A 22576-nucleotide genomic window follows, 5' to 3' on the forward strand; every position below is an offset into this window, starting at 1 on the left:
AACTCTATGTCAATAACGGAGCTTCTGAAATATTTATAATTCGAGGATTTTTGCGAGTTCCGTATGATGCCTTGTGAGATAAACTGAATAATCCACCCACGTGGGCCAAAATGTTGTCTAACCGCGCATATAATGAAAAGAGATCATCGACATCGTTCCGGATGTTCACAGTGTCGATTCTCTATTTGAGAACGCACGCACGCACGCACGCACACACACACACACACACACACACACACACACTTGCGCTCACCAGTTGACACCGACCAGCAAAGTTGGCGTGACCTATGGTGGTTAGACAATAACTAATATCTAGTCTCTGAAATGAACATATTGTACAGAAAAAAAACAGTTCCTAAATCATAATCATAAAATATAATGAAAAGGAGCCCAGAGACTTTCTTCATTTTCAGAGAATAAACAAACTTGCAGAGCGATAATTTCTTGGAATTTCACAACACATGCAAGGATTCTTATCACCCATTAACTGACCTGAAACTGGAAATCTAGACTTGCCACATATTCTATACCTGCATGGGCTTTCTTTGATAAATTTGTTTCAGGGTCTGTATGACAGACTACCATAGTGATGTATGCAGAAACATGTTTGACGCACATGCTGTCAATGTTGACAGACATTCAACCATCCGCTGTTACCCCCCATGATAGGAACGAGATAACAATGAAGGAAAGCTATCTTATTTCAGATGACAAACTCAAAAAGTGATTTTTCTTGTTTAATCATGGGATAACGTCTTTCACTATACACATGAACATTATCTGGTGAATTAAATTTCGAAAAAATACGGGTCCCAAAAGTTATGTTGACAGACAACAGGTCTATTCTGCTGAGTAGATTTTACGCCCCCTCCACACCTGTCAAATGCTGTCGTGGCATGGGTTAATGATTTCTGTTTAGACAGAGTTATCTCCCTTATACGTTTGCAGTGATGGCATCCTTAACTCAGAAAGCGAGTGGAGTTGGGCGTGACAAACATCCACGAAAACAAGATAAGTTTCTTCAGTATGGGACGGCTGGATTTAGGACAAAGTAAGACTATCATATATTACTTTAGACACTGACAATCTGTAACCTCGTTGAATTTAGCGTATAACGAGGAAGAGATTACCGGCTACAAGATTCTTCAGGTTTTAAAAAATGCTATTTTCCACGAGACTAATTTTCTATGTCCTTGCGCAAATCTGTCGTCTCTATATTTAATTAAATTTGTCAAATAATGACACTTGTGTTTTAAAGTTCATTTAGAGGTGTCACTTTAAAAGGGTATTAAGATCAAACCTTTTTGGAGTTTGGTATCCTTTGAAGAGGCTTGTAGAATTCCTTGTGGTGTATTAATACTTTGTCAGGACTACCTATAAACGAATATTTTTGCTCTTTCTTTCTTAAACATCATTACATATACAAATATGTGTGGAAATGTTAATTAATGTTTGACTTTTTTCATTATTCAATAATAACATTACTTTTATAATCATAAATATGTTTAATATTATCAAAAGAATTTAAGGATGTGTTTTATTTCTCTATATATCAAATATCTATCTTCTTTAAGTTAGTTCAACATAATTTTGACTTTATTAATCATTTGGGACTTTTACATTTTGCATGGTCTGATGGTATTACTGTTTGTTATAACCAAGATTTAATAAAACTGTTGTTTGAAAAAATATCACTGAAAATAAATGATATATTTTTGTTTTGATTTGAAAATATTAGAAAAACAGAACTCATTTTGTCAGAAAAGATGAGTTCAATGCCATTGAAGGGGATTCTGATAAAACAATTTGAGAAATCTTGGATGTAGAATAAGTTGCCCAGAGTAGCACTACCAACATGAGCTCAAAGATCAATAACATCTTGTCTAGAGGTGTAACTGCACTTGAAAGCCATGGGGTGATGTCCGGCTTTTATTTACATGGGCTGTGTAATGTTTGCTAAATCAGGTTAGAACCTCTCGCTAGTTGACATGGAAGCACATGTCAAGATAAGATTTTAAGCTCTGGGGAGAAGGTCACACATGTCAGATCAAATCAAAGCCATTTGTAAAGATTCTGGTCATTTTGTAGTTATGTCAATAAAACTTGTGATTATAAAACAATCATATAAATTACTAGTGTTTTTCTTTTTGCATTTTAAATTTGAAGGAAACAGATTCTGTTATATGAAGTGAAAGTTCTATAAAAATATTGACTAAATCCCAACATTTAGAAATTATTACAGGTATAAAATGTAACTGAAATTTTTTTATTACATAATAAATTGATTTCTCTTCAAATCCTAATTTGCTTTGGTCTTAAATTTGTGACATTACCTTTGACTTAAATTTGAATGATCAAGTTTATAAATCATGCAAATACAATCAGTAAAAATGTCTACATAACTGCTTTCCCACATGTTGTAGCTTGTATTTTGTCTAATTAAGGCAGATTTGTATAATAAATATATTTTTTGTTGTTGAAAAAGTTAAAAACTGATTGCTTTGTTTTTAGGGCCGAAGATCTGGACCATGTCATCTTCAGAATGGGGTTGTTGGCAGTGTTGGCTTCAAAGGCAAGAAAAGGTATTTGTTTTATATAAGTGTTTAAGGTTAATACTCCAGCGTTTACTTTGCATCATAACTAAACTCTCTAAAACAGTGTGACCAATGGCTTTAAAGAATCATGTCATTTATAGGCCCGGTTTAGAATTGGTTTGAATACTCCACTGCTGATTGAAAGAGAAGAATAAACTGAATCTGGTGGTCAAACTCAATCAAATGGTTGATTTCAAATGTCAATGACAAAGGACATAGCCAGGACTTTAGTCTGTCTCACAGTCCATGAACCACATTATTTACCCTACTGCCTAGCCCTACTTGAAATGCTAAAGGCCTACGTGAAGCAGGTCTAGATTTCCCCAGGATTGAATTTCCCTTCTCACTGAGGTTCTTTATCAATATAAAATGAATTTGTTTGTTTATCAAAATTATATATATTCAGAGACTAAGGATTAGTCTACTCAGACTTAATATATTTACTTTATCTATTTACCACTTTTAAACAACACATTCAAACCTTCACTCAAAGGAAAAACACAGCACATTTCCAGCAAGTTGGTGTGGTACAATGATAACACATGACTGGTTCCAGTGCTCATCTTGAAGTTTCAGAACTTAGAACTGCCTTCTGCCAAGGAAAACAGATAATTTTCTACTGGCAACCGTTGTTTGGAAATTATGTAATCTGCCACTCAGCAAGCCTTTAGTTGTCTGGGTTGGTTGGGTAGCCTAGTGATTAAGTGTTTGCTCATCACTCCGAAGACCTGGGTTCGATTCCCCAATGTGGGAACAATGTATGACGCCCTTTTCTTGGTTCCCGCCGTGATATATCTGAAATATTGCTAAAAGCGGCATAAACAAAACTCACTCACACACTCGACCGCCTCCGTGGTGTAGTGGTTAGAGCGTCCGCCTGGAGAGCGGAAGGTCGCGGGTTCGATCCTCGACCGCTTCATACCTAAAGACGTTTGAATATGGTACTTGTTGGTCCCTGCCTGGCGCTCGGCATTAATGGGTACATCAAGGACTGGTCGGCTCGGAGTCAGTATAATGTGTCTGAGTGGGGTATTCATGCTTCACTGCGGCATGGTATCTCAGTGGGCTAGCACTATAACACCAGCTTCAGCCTGGGCTAGTACAAGCAGCCGCACATACACATACACACGCATGCACGTCGTCATATGAGCGAAATATTCTCAAGCACGACGTTAAACCCAATTTCACCTCACCTCACTGACACACTCACTTTAGTTATCTTTTCAATGTATCTGTGCCAGTCTATGCCAAAATGTTTTGTGTCTACTAGACTGAAACTGCAGCATGAACTCTTCATTGGTTTGTATTTACCCAAACTTCCGGTGCTCAACACTAAATGTGGTTGAAATATTGTATAGCTGTAAATTTGGTCTGCTAATGGTCGTATACCATTATAAACTTTATGCAAACCTACCCATATCTAACTGTAATGCAGTAGTTTTGTTTACAATAGTGTTCTGCTATCAACTTTGCCTTTTGTGTCAGTTTACTATGTTATAGTGTAGAGAGCCCTCTGCCCCATGGTACATTTTCAGAGCATAGAAAACTTTTTCCATATAGGGCACACATAAGTTGAAGTTTGTTTGTTTGTTTGTTTCACATCATATATACCCAGCATATTCCAGCAGCTTAATGTAATACAGCATGGCGACAGTGTGTATATTTTAACGATATTGTGAAGTACACCAGATATAGTACAGAGAACACAGAATTTAACATTTTGTTACATATATACCTTGTATCCTTATTATATAATAATTGTTTCTCTTTTCTTGGGTGCTGGGTTTAGTCTAGTGGTAAAGTGTTCGCTCATCATCATGAAGTCCCAGATTCGAACCCGTGAAGGTCCGAGTTAGAATATTGATCTTCAGTAACCCATGCTTGTCGTAAAAGGCGACTAACGGGATCGGGTGGTCAGGCTCGCTGGCTTGGTTGTCACATGTCATTGGTTCCCAATTTCGCAGATCGATGCTCATGCTATTGATCACTGGATTGTCTGGACCAGACTCGATTATTTACAGACCGCCCCCATATAGCTGGAATATTGCTGAGTGCGGCATAAAACTAAGCTCACTCACTCCCAGATTCTATTCCCCACATAGGAACAATGTGTGAAGCCCATTTCTGGTATCCACCTCAGTGATGTTGCTGAAATGGAGGCGTAAAACCTTGCCTTACTCCAAGGCTGTCCTGAATGATAAGCCTATGGACGTATAGTAATTCTGGGCCGGTAGAGTAACCATTCAAGTGGTGTCCACCTCGATGATGTTGCTGGAATATTTCTAAAAGAGGTGTAAAGCAATACTCTCATGGTTCACTCTCCCTTTTTTAATTTTTTCCTATTTTGTGATTGGATGGTCAGTCTCGCTGTCTTGGTTGACACATGTCATTGTATCCCAATTTTGTAGATTGATGCTCATGATGTTGATCAACAGATTGTCTGGTCCAGACTTGATTATTTACAGACCGCTGCAATATACCTGGAATCTATCTGAGTGTGGCGTTAAACAAACAAACAAACACAACACCCTCACTTGGAAGTGGCCATATATACACACATATATACATACATATATACATGCATGCATGCACGCACGCACGTGCATACATATGTATAGCGCGGATATCCAGCTCAGCTGCTCAAAGGCGCCTTGTTTTTCCCTCGATCACTGGATGTCAATCTCAACGGCATGTCGTATTATCAATCTCAACTCCCTGGGGATCATACAACTTTTGCAGCCACTAGGCGCATTGAGTTAGTGTGGCTTTCCCATTCTTACGAGGTACCCATTCATAGCTGGGTGGACTGGGACACATAGTCACAGTACTTTGTCATAGTTATTATATTAAATGGTGATCCAGGAACATATGATGACAACCCCAAGAAGCACTGACAATGACTGATTTGTCCCTGTGCTAGCATTCTGTAGATTTTACTCCCTATATGAACCTGTACTGAAGTCTGTCAGTAATGTCTTTCAGCCACCATTGGTATGATGATCACCGCGTCTCACAACCCCGAGGAGGACAACGGCGTCAAGATGATCGACACCATGGGAGAGATGATGCCAAGAGAGTGGGAGGTGTACAGCACCGAGCTGGCCAATGTCAGGTGAGCTACCTTGGATGTTGGCAACTTACTTGAAGGTACGGTAGGGCACTTAGAGACTAGAATGTGGGCAGGTTTTTTATCAACTAGAATATTGGCTAAAGGTAAGGTACCTAGTCTTCAGACTAACCTCCAACAGACCTACCCTGTCTACAGAGTATCCACAACAGACCTACCTTGTTTACAGACTAAACTCCAACTGCCCTGCCTAGTGTTCAGACTAAACTCCAACAGCCCTACCTTGTCTTCAGACTAAACTCCTTCAGACTAACCCCAACAGCCCTGTCTGTTCAACAAACATCCAGCAGCCCTACTTAGTCAACAGACTAACATCCAGCAGACTAACCTCCTACCTCGTCTACAGACTTTCACAGCTCCACGTAGTCTACAGACTAACATCCAGCAGACTAACCTCCTACCTTATCTACAGGCTTTCACAGCTCCACGTGAGTCTACAGATTAACATTAACATCACAGCTCCACAGACTAACATCCACTAGTCTACAGACAGATACAGACTAACATCCAGCAGACTTTCTACAGACTCACAGCTCCACGTAGTCTCCACAGACTAACATCCAGCAGACTAACCTCCTATCTAGTCTACAGACTTTCACAGCTCCTCGTGAGTCTACAGACTAACATCCAGCAGACTAACCTCCTACCTCGTCTCACAGGACTCTTTCACAGGCTCCAGCAGACTAACCTCCTACCGTCTAGAGACTTTCACAGCTCCACGTAGTCTACAGACTAACATCCAGCAGACTAACCTCCTACCTCGTCTACAGACTTTCACAGCTCCACGTAGTCTACAGACTAACATCCAGCAGACTAACCTCCTACCTAGTCTACAGACTTTCACAGCTCCATGTAGTCTACAGACTAACATCCAGCAGACTAACCTCCTACCTCGTCTACAGACTTTCACAGCTCCACGTAGTCTACAGACTAACATCCAGCAGACTAACCTCCTACCTCGTCTACAGACTTTCACAGCTCCACGTAGCTCCACAGTCACAGTCACAGCTCACGTAGTCTACAGACTAACATCCAGCAGACTAACCTCCTACCTCGCCTTCTACAGACTTTCACAGCTCCACGTGAAGTCTACAGACTAACATCCAGCAGACTAAGTCTCCTCCTACCTGCCTACAGACTTACAGAGCTCACAGCTCCACGTAGTCTACAGACTAACATCCAGCAGACTAACCTCCCTCCTACCTCGTAGCCTACAGACTTCTCACAGCTCCACGTCTACAGACTTTCACAGCTCCACGTAGTCTACAGACTAACATCCAGCAGACTAACCTCCTACCCTCCTACCTCGCTAACATCCACAGACTTTCACAGCTCCACGTAGTCTACAGACTAACATCCAGCAGACTAACATCCAGCAGACTAACCTCCTATCTAGTCTACAGACTTTCACAGCTCCAAATAGTCTACATACTAACATCCAGCAGACTAACCTCCTATCTAGTGTACAGACCTAACATCCAGCAGACTAACCTCCTACCTCGTCTACAGACTTTCACAGCTCCACGTAGTCTACAGACTAACATCCAGCAGACTAACCTCCTACCTCGTCTACAGACTTTCACAGCTCCACGTAGTCTACAGACTAACATCCACAGCCATACCTAGTGTACACACTAACAACTATTTCAGGTTAGTGTACACACCACACGTATTCTAGGTAGGGCATTTGGTGGTTAGCCATAATGCCAAACATGGCAAGTGTCATGGTGTGAAGTGTAAACAGTGTGTATGCAAATTTCTAAAATCAGTAAAATATCATTTCATGTGAAATATAACCTGAAGTGTTGTGTTCCCATAAATACCACTGTTGTTCAGTTGATATGAACAGCAACTATCTGATGTTCCAGTGATGAGAAGATCTCAGAGATCTTGGAGAAGATCATTGCCTCCGAGAAGATTGACATGTCAGTTGAAGCACACGTATCTTATGCTAGAGACACCAGGTGAGCTACGCATCTTTCTTGTGGTAGTCAAAATATAATGTACCGTATATTACCGTCTATAAGCCAAATTTTGAGGACCCCAAAAAGCAGTCTGTAGAAGAGGGTCGTCTTATCCATGGGTTAAGCTTTCGACAAACTTTTTTCCTTGGGTAAGAAAACAACATCGTATCACTTCGCGTGAACAAACAACTGAAGACGACTTTGTCAGTAGAGACGTCAAATTTGCAGTTAAACATCACTAGACAAGATTATTTACCTTTTAAGTTCTAAGTTGTTTTTGTTGGGCATTGTATTATTTGCAGGGATTAAGATTACTGTGTGTATCTGAGCCGGAAATAGCAATCAGCAGTGAACAAGTTCAAACATGCACAATAATATAACGGGACGAATTCTGACGCAGTCATCAGTAAAATATAATACAGAATACTATTATTTAACCCAAAGAAATATATCCTAGCATTGTGTAATTTTATTTACAGTTTTTCTGTAAAATATATATAATCAACACTAAGGTTATACAGACCCTCATGGACGTGGTAAGCAGAAGTTGTACGCACATGGAATGGGGTAAAAACGTAAGCCATTTAAATTCACACATTTTTACCGATGTTACTGTAAACTAGCAGTCAATGGAAAACGAGGCGGTAATCAGTTCGTGATTGTTGAATGGGGTAAAATAAGCAAACCAGTTTGTTGCTACAATAAATATGATATTTAGAGAAACAAAATATATTATGCATTTTCTGTCAACTACACTTCGTTTTGATCCGTGAGTAGATGCAATATATATGATTGTGAATTCTTTGAATAATGTGGACCAAAGTTATAATTATTGATAACTGCTAGTTGTCTGTGGTCTGTGTTTGCCGCGATTAGGACCCCATCGCGGGAGATCGACTTATGCACGAAACACACCATTTTGACACTGATTTTAAGGGTCAAGTTTGGGGGTCGTCTTATCCATGGGGTCGTCTTATAGATGGTAATATATGGTAACGATTCTGCTAATAAGTTGTTTCAGGTGAATTCCAATTTGCATGTTTTCATTTGCTGAACCATGTGAGTAACATCCTCCTCTCTCTGTATCTGCTGGGTTGGCACTAGGGGTGGGTATTGCAGAGAATTTTCATATATTGCGATGCGAAAGCATATATTGCGATATGTATTGCAATATATTGCAAGAATTTCTTTTTAACAAAAAACTACTTATAATTAATTAGTTAATGCTTGATTTATAAAGCAAAAACATAGCAAAATCACTATGCTTAATTTTTAATAAGCTTTAATAAAAAATTTAATCATGACAAAATATATAATATTTGGCACAAATGAAACAAGGAAAAAAACAATTTAACATTAACACAGAGATCACTGGTCATTAATGAGTTAATATTGAAATCATTCTTATCCAAAACATTGCAAAACGCTTGAACAAAAAGTAAGAACACAACTTCAAACCAAACGTAACTTGACTTCTGGTGTGAAAAACGGAAATATCCGAAGATTTCCGAGTGGTACGAAGTTTTCTGAATGCATGTTGAAATAGTGGTTTTCGATCAGCGTATCGCAATACCAGGGACCATATACGGTTTCTGGCAATGCATATCGATTTCATGTCTGAACCGGTTACATTGCGCAGCCCTAGTTGCACACAAACACACTAAATATTTCTTACGACCAATGTACAAGGCCTTGTAGAACAGCCACAAATTTACCTTGGATTCCAAAGTAAGGGCCATTGGCATACTGGATATTATTTTTGATTTGGTTCAAAATTGGGATTATTATTAAGCTGTTTTTTTCTTAATCGAAGGCCTTAGAACATGGTATTCAACACGCCTGATGAAGTAATGTCAAACTTACTGTAGTGTCTCCATCTGTTTTGGTTATCAGTATACAAAGTTATATTTCTATAAAGACGTAACATTAGTATTCACAATATGGATGTGAATGGGAATTTATTTTTCATGTTTGGGAATGTTTACTGACATTTGCTGCAGACTTGGAACCAAATAAAGGCCTATCAGTAAGTCTAGAGAAATCTGTGACTTTGGTCATGGAAGTTGTTTTTTGTGTATTGCATTCACATGGGCTTGACAAGCACCAATACTAAAGTTCCTTAATTCTTGTTTTCAGGCCAAGTAGTGCCTCCCTGGCTCACGCCTTGATGGAGGGGATCCAAGCACTGGATGGAAAGTTCCAGGATTTTGGTAAGTTTCACATGAAAAGTCCTGTAGAGGTGCTTTTTATTACAAATTCACAAAATCATGTAAGGAAGTTACTATTCTTTGACACCAGTGTGATAACTTACTGAGGCAAAACATATTTGAATCTGAAAATACTAATAGACTTTTTTACATTCAAAATGTCTGAGACTTGAGCTTTATTTCTGTGTGTACCTCGCTGTGATATCACTGGAGTATTTCTTTAAGTGGCGTAAAACTATACTCACTCACTATTCAGGGCTACTGACCACCTCACCCCCTCTTCTCCCCCCTCCCTGCTCAACTGTATGACCCCTGACCCCCTGTGTATGTTTTTCAGGCCTGCTGTCCACCCCACCCCCTCTTCTCCCCCGCCTCCCTGCTCAACTGTATGACCCTGACCCCTGTGTAAGTGCTTCAGGGGCTGCTAACACCCTCCCCTTCTCCCCCCTCCCTGTTCAACTGTATGACCCTGACCCCTGTGTATGTGCTTCAGGGGCTGCTAACACCCTCCCCTTCTCCCCCTCTCCCCCTCTCCCCTCCCTGTTCAACTGTATGACCCCTGATCCCCTGTGTATGTTCTTCAGGCCTGCTGTCCACCCCCCAGCTCCACTACATCGTGTGCTGCAAGAACACCCAGGGCAAGTATGGAACCCCAACAGAAGATGGTTATTACGAGAAACTTTCAGAATCAGCATTCATCAAGTTCTATTTGAAATGGTGAGACTGACTATTTTGCTTGACATCTTGGCTGAAGCTGAATTGCTATTTGTGAATCGTGACTCCTTGGCTGAAGCTGGTTGAATCGCTATTTGTGAATCGTGACTCCTTGGCTGAAGCTGGTAGAATTGCTATTTATGAATCATGACATCTTGGCTGAAGCTGGTTGAATCGCTATTTATGAATCATGACTCCTTGGCTGAAGCTGGTGGAATCGCTATTTGTGAATCATGACTCCTTGGCTGAAGCTGGTTGTATCGCTATTTGTGAATCATGACTCCTAGGCTGAAACCGAATGATAGACACCCAACCGATGTTGTCTGGTTTCAGGGAGGGAAGGAAGGAACATACCAAGACACCCTCTATCTGGACGCAGCCAATGGTGTTGGTGCTCTGAAAGTACAGCTTATCCTAAAACATCTGAACGACACTCTCCGGATTAACCTGTTTAACGATGGTAGCAGCGGAAAACTTAATTTCCAGGTGAATATTTGTGTTTATCATTTTGATGAGGAATTATTATTTATTCAAAGTGCAGAATGAATTTGACATGTATCAATAGGCAGCACATCACATAGCCATAATTTCTTTTGAAATTTTATCTTGACACCCTGGACATGTTTTGGTAAGAATTGGTTCCATGCTAAATATTCGTATAGAACATTTGGATATAATTCATAATATTGATAGAGGTATGCCTGCAACACGACATATTTTGACATTATTATTCTTACTTTTTTTTCAGTGTGGAGCAGATTTTGTCAAACTTCAGCAGACGTCTCCAGTAGGTAAGTAAATTTTTAGCTCAATACTTGTTTTCTTGACAAATGATGTTCACTTCTGCACATTGAATTTACAAGTAAGATCCGGGTTAGAGTTGGTCTTCAACATCCCATGCTTGTGATAAGAGGCGACTAACGGCATCGGATGGTCAGGCTCACTGACTTGATTGACACATGGCTTTGTATCCCAATTGCATAGATTGATGCTCATGCTGTTGATCCCTGGATTGTCTGGCCCAGACTCGATTATTTACAGACCTCCTCCATATAGCTGGAATATTGCTGAGTGTGGCATTAAACAACAACCAACCAACCATTTAGAAGTAAGTGTGTTGAAGGAAGAACACTCCAAGCATACACAACGCCAGTGTTATGTGGATTGTCTCCCTTGTTCATCCACATGTATATGAATTCCTTCCATTTCTATGCATCACATGCTAGAAAATGATGTTAGCTGTGTATGAAATAAGCCAAAATTCCAGCCAGACATCAGGGCTGGTAACTTCAAAATTTTACCAGCCCAAAATGGATTTAACCAGACCAAATATGGTGAATTTACTCAGATGTATGGAACATCTAAAAAGATTTACCAGACCATCGGGCTGGCTAGCTGTAAATTTAGACCGTCTGTCAGAAATCTAGACAGTCTCGGGCAGTAGGACGGGCCTTATTTCATACACTGATGTTAGTATCAACACCAAACGTTGCTCTCATTGTAATTAAGCAGTCATATGTCCCCTGAGTTTTCTCCCTTGGTAACATTCAGATGATATGGTCCAGCTTAAAGCACCCCAAAAATAACACAAGGTCAGTGTTCTGAAGGCAGAACCTTAAACACTGATCCCAAGTAGTGCCAAGAATAGATATAACAGTATTTACAAGGATTATCCTTGTGTTGAAACATATCTTTGACACTTCTGGTACTGTTAACCCATGAAAATCAGGGTTAGAATTGATCTTCAGCAACCCATGCTTGTCATAAAAGGCGATTAACGGGATCAGGTGGTCAGGGTCGCTGACTTGGTTGACACATGTCATCGTATCCCAATTGCATAGATTGATGCTCATGCTGTTGATCACTGGATTATCTGGTTCAGATTTGATTATTTACAGACTGCCACCATGTACCTGGACTATTGCAGAGTGCGGCGTAAAACAAAACTCACACACTCAAACTAAAGCTTCTAACAATAATGCTTCATGTCACTTGGTCAACTATGAGAAACTGAAATCAGGCTGTTTTCTTGTGTTCCAGGAATGACACTTGAGCCCGGGAGGCAGTGTATCTCATTTGATGGTGACGCAGACAGAATCATGTACTTCTTCCAGGACCAGGGTTAGTTGTTAGGAATGTAGTCATTTTGATACAGTTAGTTGTTAGGAAAGCATGATCATTTTTATATTGGCTAGTTGTTATGAAAGAGGGGCGGTGGGGTAGCCTAGTGGCTCGTCACGCTGAAGACCCGGGTTCGATTCCCCACATGGGCACAATGTGTTAAGCCCATTTCTGGTGTCCTCCGCCGTGATATTGCTGGAATATTGCTAAAAGCGGCGTAAAACTAAACTCAGTCAGTCAGTCAGTATGAAAGACCTGTCACTCTGATGGGGTTAGTTGTACAGAAAGTATTGTCAGTGTTATGAGGTTATATTTCACATAAGTACATTTGTCATCAACATTGTCTTTATTTATTTAAAAGAACATGGTTGTTGCTAATTATGTTTGTGAGCAAATTAGCAAATTATATATTTTAGAGTATAACATTTTGCCTTGCAGCTGGCAAGTTTCACATGTTAGATGGAGATAAACAAGCTGCTTTGGTAAGTGGAATAATCTCTGAGAAGAACAGTGATCTTTAAAGTTTATGTAAAAGTGCAAAGAGGCTGATATTCCACTCAAAGCTTACAGGAAATGTAAATGTAAATCTGTTTGGCATTATGGATGTTCTCACTCATGTTGATACAGATGTAACTCTTTGTCATTGTGGAGATTTCTTGTTTTTCACTAAAAACTCTGTGAAATAGATAAAGCTTAGTTTTACTGGAATCTATGCAGTCTTACATACCTGTGAATTTAATGATATAAGATCTTTTATAAATTCTACTTTTTAACAAAATAATAATTTGTTTCCAAATTTGACTGACACAGAGTTTGAAACTGTAGATATAGGTTCCTTTTTTGACAAGATTTAAATCGTCAGATAGTTATAAACAGTTGTTGGGTGAGATTGGCATTGGATGTAGACACCTACTGGGTGAACTGAAGCCATTTTGAACACACTCACTTGCCTTAGGTGAGACCACATGTTCTTTGTTGTGGGACAGGACAGAAGACCTTGAAACTCTCACAAGTCATGCTGCCAAACATGCTCGACCATCCAAGGACTCTCCGTGACCAATGTTGCTAGTTTCAACTGATTTGTGACCTGGTTTCTATGCACAAGACTCCACACCGCCACCATATGGCTTTCAGCAAGGTCATGTAACATGTAGTGTATACCATACGGACAATGAATTATTCCTCTTCCCATGACAGATAGCCGGCTACCTCCAGGAGCTGGTCACACAGAGCGGCCTGACCCTCAACCTGGGGCTAGTACAGACAGCTTATGCCAATGGCAGCTCTACTAACTACATCACAGAACAAATGGTAAGTTTTATGATGCTCCTTTGAAGAGTGAGTGAGTGAGTTGAGTTTTACACCTCTCTCAGCAATATTCCAGCAATATTACAGAGGGAACACCAGAAATGGGCTTAACATATTGTATCCTGGGGGGAATCGAACTCAGGTCTTTGACGTGGTGGAAGGAATGCTTGATCCACAAGGCTACCCCACTGCCCACTCCTTATGGAGAATGCAGCCTTGATATAGGGAACTGACTGTCTGATTTTCTGGAGGAAATGGAAAATATTCATTTTTAAATTGAACTCTTGAATTAGTTATGTTGCAAAGCAACTTTGTACCACTCAGGAAGTCTTTACAGTATTACTTAAATATCAAGTCAGTTTTATCAACATTTGATATTTAAGTCATTGTTCAGTCACTAAAAGAATGGGAGAACATCCAGGTTAGAGTTTGATGAGGATAATTTCATCAACAAGCAAGGCATTTATACTTCGATCTGGGCTCTTTGAATGGCATTAGATCCAGCGTATATTATCACTTGTGTCAAAACGTATATTATAACTACGATATTATATCCTGCAATTGTCATTCCAGAAAGTCCCAGTCACTTGTGTCAAAAAGCAAGGGACATGGGACCACTTATGGTCCAGTACAGTGTCAGAACTATGATATATTCCGCAATTGTCATTCCAAAAAGTCCCCATCGCTCGTGTCAACAAGCAAAGTTCTTGGGACCACTTAAAGTCCAGTACAGTGTCAGAACTATAACCATGATAATATATCCTGCGATTGTGGTTCCAAAAACCACGGCTTGTGTCAACAAGCAAGGGACATGGAAACACTTATAGTCCAGTGTGATGTCAGGACAATAACCATGATAAAAATATGATATATCCCTCCTAGATATTCACATTTGACCGCCATAATATATCCCATCGATTGTTGTTACAGAAAGTACCAGTTGCTAATGTGACCCACATATAGTCCAGCTAAACATCTCCATCCACAAAGCAATAGGATTGTTGTTGTACCAGTTGCTTGTGTCCCCACAGGCGTGAAACATCTCCACCACAAAGCAAAGGACTTTGACGTGGGTGTCTACTTTGAAGCTAACGGCCATGGAACAGTAAGATATGAAATCATTGTACTTTAGGTTGTCATGGTAATTGTGCCTTATACTGTTTGGAGGTGCACAAGAACGATCTGTTTGCTAGATTTCTGTTTCTGGGTACTTTGGGAAAAAATAAGCAGAATTCCATGTGAGAATTATTCTCAGTCTATGGTGTTTGTGAAAAGAATATATGTATGGGATGCTAAGACTAGGTGACTTAGTTGTGTCATTGTGACCCGAATGCATGCAGTGTTGCTGTGAATATCACTGGATTATCTGGTACAGATTTGATTATTTACACACTGCTATCATATAGCTTGAATATAATGGAGGTATGCATTTGGTCACCTCAATGTTCTTAATTTAAATGCTGGGATATGTACCATACAGACAACAATGCTATTCAATCTTAAAACATGCTTTCCACACATGCCTTTTATGTCCAGTTATCTCCCCTCCGAAATACAAAACTTGGAATGCAATACGGAATGAGATATACTCAATTACCTACAAATGAAAGCATTAAACACAATCTGGTTACTTAAATGATTATGAAGCAGGTTGTTAGATGGGGAGTGATGAAAATATAGTAAGTAATAAATAAATAAAATAATATAAAAATGTAATTTGTTATAGCCAAAACATCATCCAGATTAAACAGATTCCAGTTTATATAGTGTCTCCAATACACAGTAATAACATTGTTCTGTGTTTCCAGGTAATCTTCAATGACAAAGCCACAGATCAAATTCTAAATGCAGCAGGAAGTGACAGGTAAGGCAGATTCATGACACTTTGTTCAGAGTTCAGACCTAGACCACTAGAATGACCAAATTTTAAAATTGAGAAAAACTTGTAAATTTCATTATAGGTTCATTTCTCAGGACTAGGACTTTCCCTTTTCAACATTTGCAGATTTTCGACCAAATATAGTAGGAAAGTGTCCAAATGACCTGCTGACCAGGTCGAAATGGAGATATGAACCTGGGAATCATATGAATCACGTGTGTTAATTGACACAATTCTGCACACAGATTTTGTGCCTTAGACCTTAGGCTACACTTGTCCCATGTGAACTTTTTCATTAGTTTGATTCAACAGCTGATATCTAAATGAGGGTTTGACAAGGAGAAAGCAAACTAAGAACTATTTTACTAAAGTTCCTGTTGATGCACAACTGTAGGTTACAGCTGGTAGAATGTGATGTCTCATGGTGTTGTCTGTATTTCAGTAATACTGCAGAACAAAAGATGGCTGCAAAGAGGCTTGCCGTTTTAATGGATGTCATAAACCAGGTCTGTACATAGAGAATAAACACAAACATGTGGGTTTCTCACAACAGAGATGTAAGTCCCAAAACATTTGAAGTCAGTTTAAGTGTACCAGGTTTTTAGTCATAGTATTGTTGTGTTTTTAATGTATGGCTTAATGTCAGCATCAACGCCAGCTGCTGAGGGATGGTGTAAATCCAGCTAGGGTCCATGCAGGTAGCAAAAGTAATGTAAGTCCCCATGGTCCCTAGTATGGTGATCTCCCTTCAGTTGTTGGCGATCTCTAGCCACTTTTTTATATTGTATTGTCCAAATAGTGCTCTTTGTTTTAACTTTCTACGCTAGTTTTACTTCAAACTGTGATACTCTAGTTATTTTACAGGCCTTCGATGACTGATTATTCAGCAACTTTAATTTATTGTTTATGTAAAACATTTCTCGTCACTATATGGCTGAAATATTGCCGAGGTGACGTTAATTTCTAACTCACTCACTCACTCACTCACAACAGAGACATTAGCTTCTTTAGCCTTTAGTTTTAAGTGATTGAGTGAGTTGGGTTTTATGCTGTTTTTAGAAATATTCCAACAACATCAGTGCAGGGGTTGGTAGAAATGGGATTTAAAATTATCCCCGAAACTCGGGAACACTTCCTGACACTTTAGGACACACATGCTTCCATCATCAGCAGTCTGTCTGCTTGGTATTCCAGGATTGAGAACTATCTGAAAATGGGAAATAACAAGTCAGAAACTGTTACAGTTCATTTAAGATTTGCCTTGCCATAGAGGTAGAGGTTGACATGAATATATTTAATTCATTGCAGACTGTTGGGGATGCTATATCAGACATGCTGATTGTGGATGCCATACTGTATGCTAGAGGCTGGAGTATTGAGGACTGGGACAAATGCTACACAGATCTGCCCAACAGACAACTGAAGGTCAAGGTTAGTAAGGTCATAGGTCAGGGACATGATCTTCCCACAAACATCTTAAGGTCAAGGTGAGTCGGGTCATGAATCAGCAAGATCTGTCCATCAGACAACTCAAGGTCAAAGTGAGTCAGGTCATAGGTCAGGGACATGATCTTCCCACAAACATCTTAAGGTCAAGGTGAGTCGGGTCATGAATCAGCAAGATCTGTCCATCAGACAACTCAAGGTCAAAGTGAGTCAGATCATTGGTCAGGGACATGATTTTCCCACAGACATGTTAAGGTCAAGGTGAGTCTGGCAATGGTTTAGACACACCTGTCCATCAGACAACTCAAGGTCAAGGTTAACAGGTCATAGGTCAGTGAAACAATCAACCCACAGAAAAATCAAATCCAAATTGTTGACCTACCCAACTGGCATCTCAAGGTCAATACGAGATGGGTTGGAGGTCAGTGGAATAAATTTTGACCATTTCATGTTAATGCACTCCGATTGCTTTAAGTAGTATGAGTTTATGAAGACTGTCTGCATGCCCCACATTAAAGGTGTATTTTAGAATAGAATAGAATAATACTTTAATGCCTTTTCAGGAATTTGTGTTACATCAGCAGAGCTACTGACACATTAGAGAGATACCAAACATATTTACATAAATTCTTTGATTTAGGTATCTTCACATTTGTTTAAGAGAGATATGGTACTTGGAATAAAGGATGTACGGGCTCTCTTAGTTTTCACAATTGGAACTTTGTAGCGGCGGCCTGAAGGGAGGAGGTTGTATTCTGAATTTAAGTAGTGAGTACGGTCAGATATGCTTTTGACAGCTTGATTCACGATTTGCCACTCTTATATTGATGATAAACATTCAAATCTGACACCAGCGATTTTACTTGCAGTGTTAACAATTTTGTCTATTTTAGATTTGAGATGAACTGAGAGAGACCTGTACCAACAATGGAAGGAAAATGTTAAAATACTCTGAATAATAATAATAATAATAATTTTCCGACAGGAAATATACATAATCACATCATCATAAGGGACCGTTCATAATTTATAGCTAGGGCGGTGATGATGATTTTTATGGAGAAGCATGTACAATGTGAATGACCCCCCCTAAAATTTATGTACAAAATCAGTGACACCCCCTGCATGTCATGTTCAAAATCAATGACCCGCCCTCCTTCCCATAATTTCTAAGCATAATTTTAAACATACTTTTATGTACAAAATTGCTGCCCCCCCCTCTTAAAATCATCACCCCCCACCACACACACACACCAAAGCCATAAATTATGAACGGTCCCTAATGTGATCCCTCTGCTCCTCAGGTGTCAGATCGAACAGCCATCACCACAACCGATGCAGAGAGGAAAGTGGTCACTCCAGAAGGCCTCCAGGCTGCCATAGACCAACTGGTCACTGGCTACAAACAGGGCCGGTCCTTTGTCAGGTCAGTCCCGTCTCACAGAATAGATTCTGCCCCAAATGTGCCTAGTGTTGCGTTTAGTCACAACAGAAAACAAGTTACATAAAGTAAGAACTTGTTAGTGTTAATAAATGCAGCAGTATTTGACGGACCGCCTCTCCATGGATGGAGCATCTACCTTAAGACAGGGAGGTCAGTCGTTTGATACCCGACACATCTCTAAGAAGGGCATTAGAATTGGTCTCCAGCAACCATGCTTGTCGTAAGAGGTAACTAATGGGATGGCTGGTGAGGCTCGCTGACTTCGTTGACACATGTCATCATATCCCAATTGTGCAGATCGATTCTCATGCTGTTGATCATTGGTTTGTCTGGTCCAGACCTCGATTATTTACAGCGCCACCATATGGCTGGAATATTGCACCTCCCATCCCACCTTTGGATCCGCCCCTGCAAAACTAAACTCACTCACTCATTATGAAGGGCATGAACTAAACGATAAAACCTGTTTTCCTTAACAAATGTTCTTGACCGTGTTGTTGTTTGTTTTCCAGGCCCTCGGGAACAGAGGATGTGGTGCGAGTATATTCAGAGGCAGATACACGGGTCAGTGACATTTCTCATTTCTTTCAAAATCATTATGAGTTTTGTTCTTGGGGTGTCCTATAGGTTCCACAGAATGTAGTACCAGAGTGAAGTACCAGTATATATAAACCTGAAGGGTGCTTCTCACTATATATTAAGCTTGGCTTCCTTTCCCGGAATAACCGCATGTGAGGTTTTTGTTTGCTCTCAGGATTTCCTTTTTGTAAGTAAGACCTATTTCCAGGTTTTACTTTTTGAAAGTAGGACCTCTTCCCAGGTTTTATTTTCCTAACTCTATATTTACATCAATATTCTAATTCAGATGATATGTGAGTGTTTGAAATCAATTGAAAAATATCGTCAAAGATCAATTTCAAAGTGTTAATGTTTTCCCAAGCAGGAGTAGACCCGCATCTGACAGGTTATAAAGCAGACGCTCTACCTCACGGCCACCGAGCCGACAAAGATACAAGGGTTAAATTATCTATTTATAGTTACTGTCATGAGATTGATTTTACTTGCGCTTCAGTTATTCTTATGTAGCTTCATTACATGATCATCTAATTATCCATCATTGACGGTTTATATGTATAGTAAAGCACTCCTCCTCGGTTATGGTTGGGAAAGTAAGCCCTTGACCATCGGGTGGAGAGAAGAAAGACCTCGAGTGCTACATGCTCTTTGTCTTACTTCTCCCCGCCCTCCGGTCTCAGGTCTTACTTTCCCAACCATAACCTCGGAGTTGTGCTTTATCCTAGTACCCAGTAGTACCCAGTGGTGATTCTGTGTTAAGAGTTAATCTCAAGAAAACAGACCATCGTGGCGATTCCGTGTTAAGAGTTGATCTCAAGAAAACAGACAATCATGTCATGGAGATTCTGTTTATTGATATCTTATCAACATACCCCTCAAGGACTGACATTGCTCACAATATCAACCACAGGTTTATCTAGACCAGACTCAATCTAGAAACAGCCTTTATCATGTGGCTAGAACATAACTGAAGAATGAGACCTTTAGATATTTTGGGGCTTTGGTTTTCAGTCTTTTCACTTTGCTCACTGGTCTGATACTAAATATCTTTACTTGTGGCAGGAATCTGCGGACAGCCTGGCGTATGAAGTGGGCCTGAAGGTGTACGAGTTGGCCGGTGGAGTTGGAGACAAGCCGGTCAAGCCTTGACCTCTGTGATGTGTAGAACATCCACACACAAGCTTACATGCAGGACAATCTTGTTAAGATCAGATCTTTTGCAAAGATTCAACATATTTTCTTTACCCCTTGATTCAGAAATTTTGTGTCTGACAAAAACGAAAGAAAACAGAGAGAACACAAATATTCCTGTGATGGTTTTACCTTTCAGGTGTAGAAATCAGGGCTTATAAAATGTCCACAACAGTATAATGAGGAGGCTTTTATTGTTTACATTCCGGGATGTCTGCTTTAGTTCATTTTTTGGTATGGCAATCAGATATGCGGATGTGCATTCAGATTCTTACTCAAGCTGAGAATTTAGAATCCTCAGGACTGTTTGATTACAAAGTTCACAAAACTTCATTCACAGGGATGTAATATCAGAGTGAAAGATTTGATTTTAATAAGCTTGACACACAAAACATACTGGCTTAATTAGCAGCTGTTTTAGCAGGGAGCTTTTGAAAGAAATTGATCTGATACTAAATAACTTACATTGCCCAAACACAACACTTATCATTCCTTGAAGTATTTTAACAGATGTTAAACTTTGTCAGAGCTAATTTTGTAATATTTATTATAATTCTTCTGTTTTGTAGACAATTATCATATTTTGAATGGGGATTGATTTTGGTTTATTGAGAGATGGTTTGATCTCATATTCGTATGCAACTGTCTGTTGAGATATTCGGCAGTGATAAATTAATTGTCAGATTTTCATCTTCTTCATCTTGTTGTTCTCAGGTCCCAGTAACGAAATTCCCTATCAGTGGTCCCTTCCTTTGACAAAACAGATACACCATGTTCCGTGTCCAAACATGTATGCTTCATGGGAGTCATATTTGACATGTATTTACACATGATCTCTTTAACAGTTTACAAACATTGCACGTAAGTAACAAGATTGCTGCCAACTAATTTTCAACATTTTGAGATGGAAGTCTTATAATTAATGTATTGTGGCCTTATAATGGTTGACGTTTGTCACAGTAGGGGGTGTAAGGTTGGCCCAGTTGGGTAAGGTGATGCAATTTGCCATGCAGAGTTGCTTCCCTTGGATACACCATCCTATAGGCCCTGTAAGTCTCATGAGGTGCTACATCCGGTACTAAGCTGGTTCCCGGCTCCCTTTGTGCGTGCCAACTTATGATATGCGAGATAAACCCAGCTTACTTCCAGTACGAGATTTCCAGGGACAAGCATTTATTCAAGAACCAGTTCTAGTTCCAAATTGCGCTACTGCCAATTATGACTTTACTAGACTGGACCAAGTGTACAACCATGTCTGGCTGTCACAGCTGTTGACAGTCGTAATAGTTGGTTAATTTGGGGATGGTTAGATCGGAAATTCGTTATTCCTCCAAGTATTATCGGTTCTTTACTGTCAACTGACAACCATGAGACCATTTGAAAAGGTATGAAACGTTGTTTGTCCCCGGAAGCACTAGGTCTCGCGAAGTGTCATGACCTACTTACGGGCCCTATGATTGTGGCTTTGAATTCGAGTTCATCCTTGTTCTGTTTCTGTTTTTGTCAGCCCTGTAACCATGCTCATGGGTTACTCCAAAGTGTAAAAGTCTGAGACCTGCATCACATCAGGGTTTCATTCTATATTTACTTGACTTCAATCTTCTCTGTGTTGATGAACGTAAAAACAACAGTTGGCATATTGTTTATAACTTTTATAAACAAATACAGCAACAGTTGTAGCTTAGGGCAGCATTTTTGTTTCTGTGTTTCTCATCGCCTGACCTTCTAATTTTATTGCTGACTAACACCCCACCCCACCCCCAAAAAAAAAAACACACACCAAAAACATCTCCTTTTTTTCCATTTATCATGAAACGTACCGCCTCGTCATATAATTTTTTTATCTTTTAATCAGTCAAGCCAACAGGTCCAAAGAACACGAGAAATTTTCATTAGGACTACAGTAAATGAGAATCAAGAACCTTGTTCAGATAATTTTGTCTTTATAATTTGTTTTTCTCGACCGACCGACCTATGTTCAGAATTTGGTAGCTACTTGAAACAC

The 22576-nt window shown here is 39.7% G+C and overlaps 1 protein-coding gene across 1 annotated transcript; it reads left to right on the plus strand.

Moving 5' to 3' along the window:
• Positions 1-935: 935 nt before the first annotated feature.
• On the plus strand, positions 936-22196 carry LOC124253482 (phosphoacetylglucosamine mutase-like). Its single transcript, XM_046687279.1, is given in 19 exon segments — positions 936-1051; positions 2512-2582; positions 5577-5706; positions 7590-7685; positions 9822-9895; positions 10477-10609; positions 10940-10943; positions 10946-11092; positions 11355-11397; positions 12647-12727; positions 13166-13209; positions 13925-14041; positions 15042-15140; positions 15844-15899; positions 16357-16420; positions 17223-17345; positions 18665-18786; positions 19317-19368; positions 20443-22196. Coding segments are annotated over 19 exon segments (1644 nt in total). The 5' UTR covers positions 936-950; the 3' UTR covers positions 20530-22196.
• The last annotated feature ends 380 nt before the right edge of the window (positions 22197-22576 follow it).

This window comes from Haliotis rubra, unplaced genomic scaffold (assembly GCF_003918875.1).
Source record: "Haliotis rubra isolate DU_JTF1 unplaced genomic scaffold, ASM391887v1 Scf1142, whole genome shotgun sequence".
Lineage (NCBI taxonomy): Eukaryota > Metazoa > Mollusca > Gastropoda > Lepetellida > Haliotidae > Haliotis > Haliotis rubra.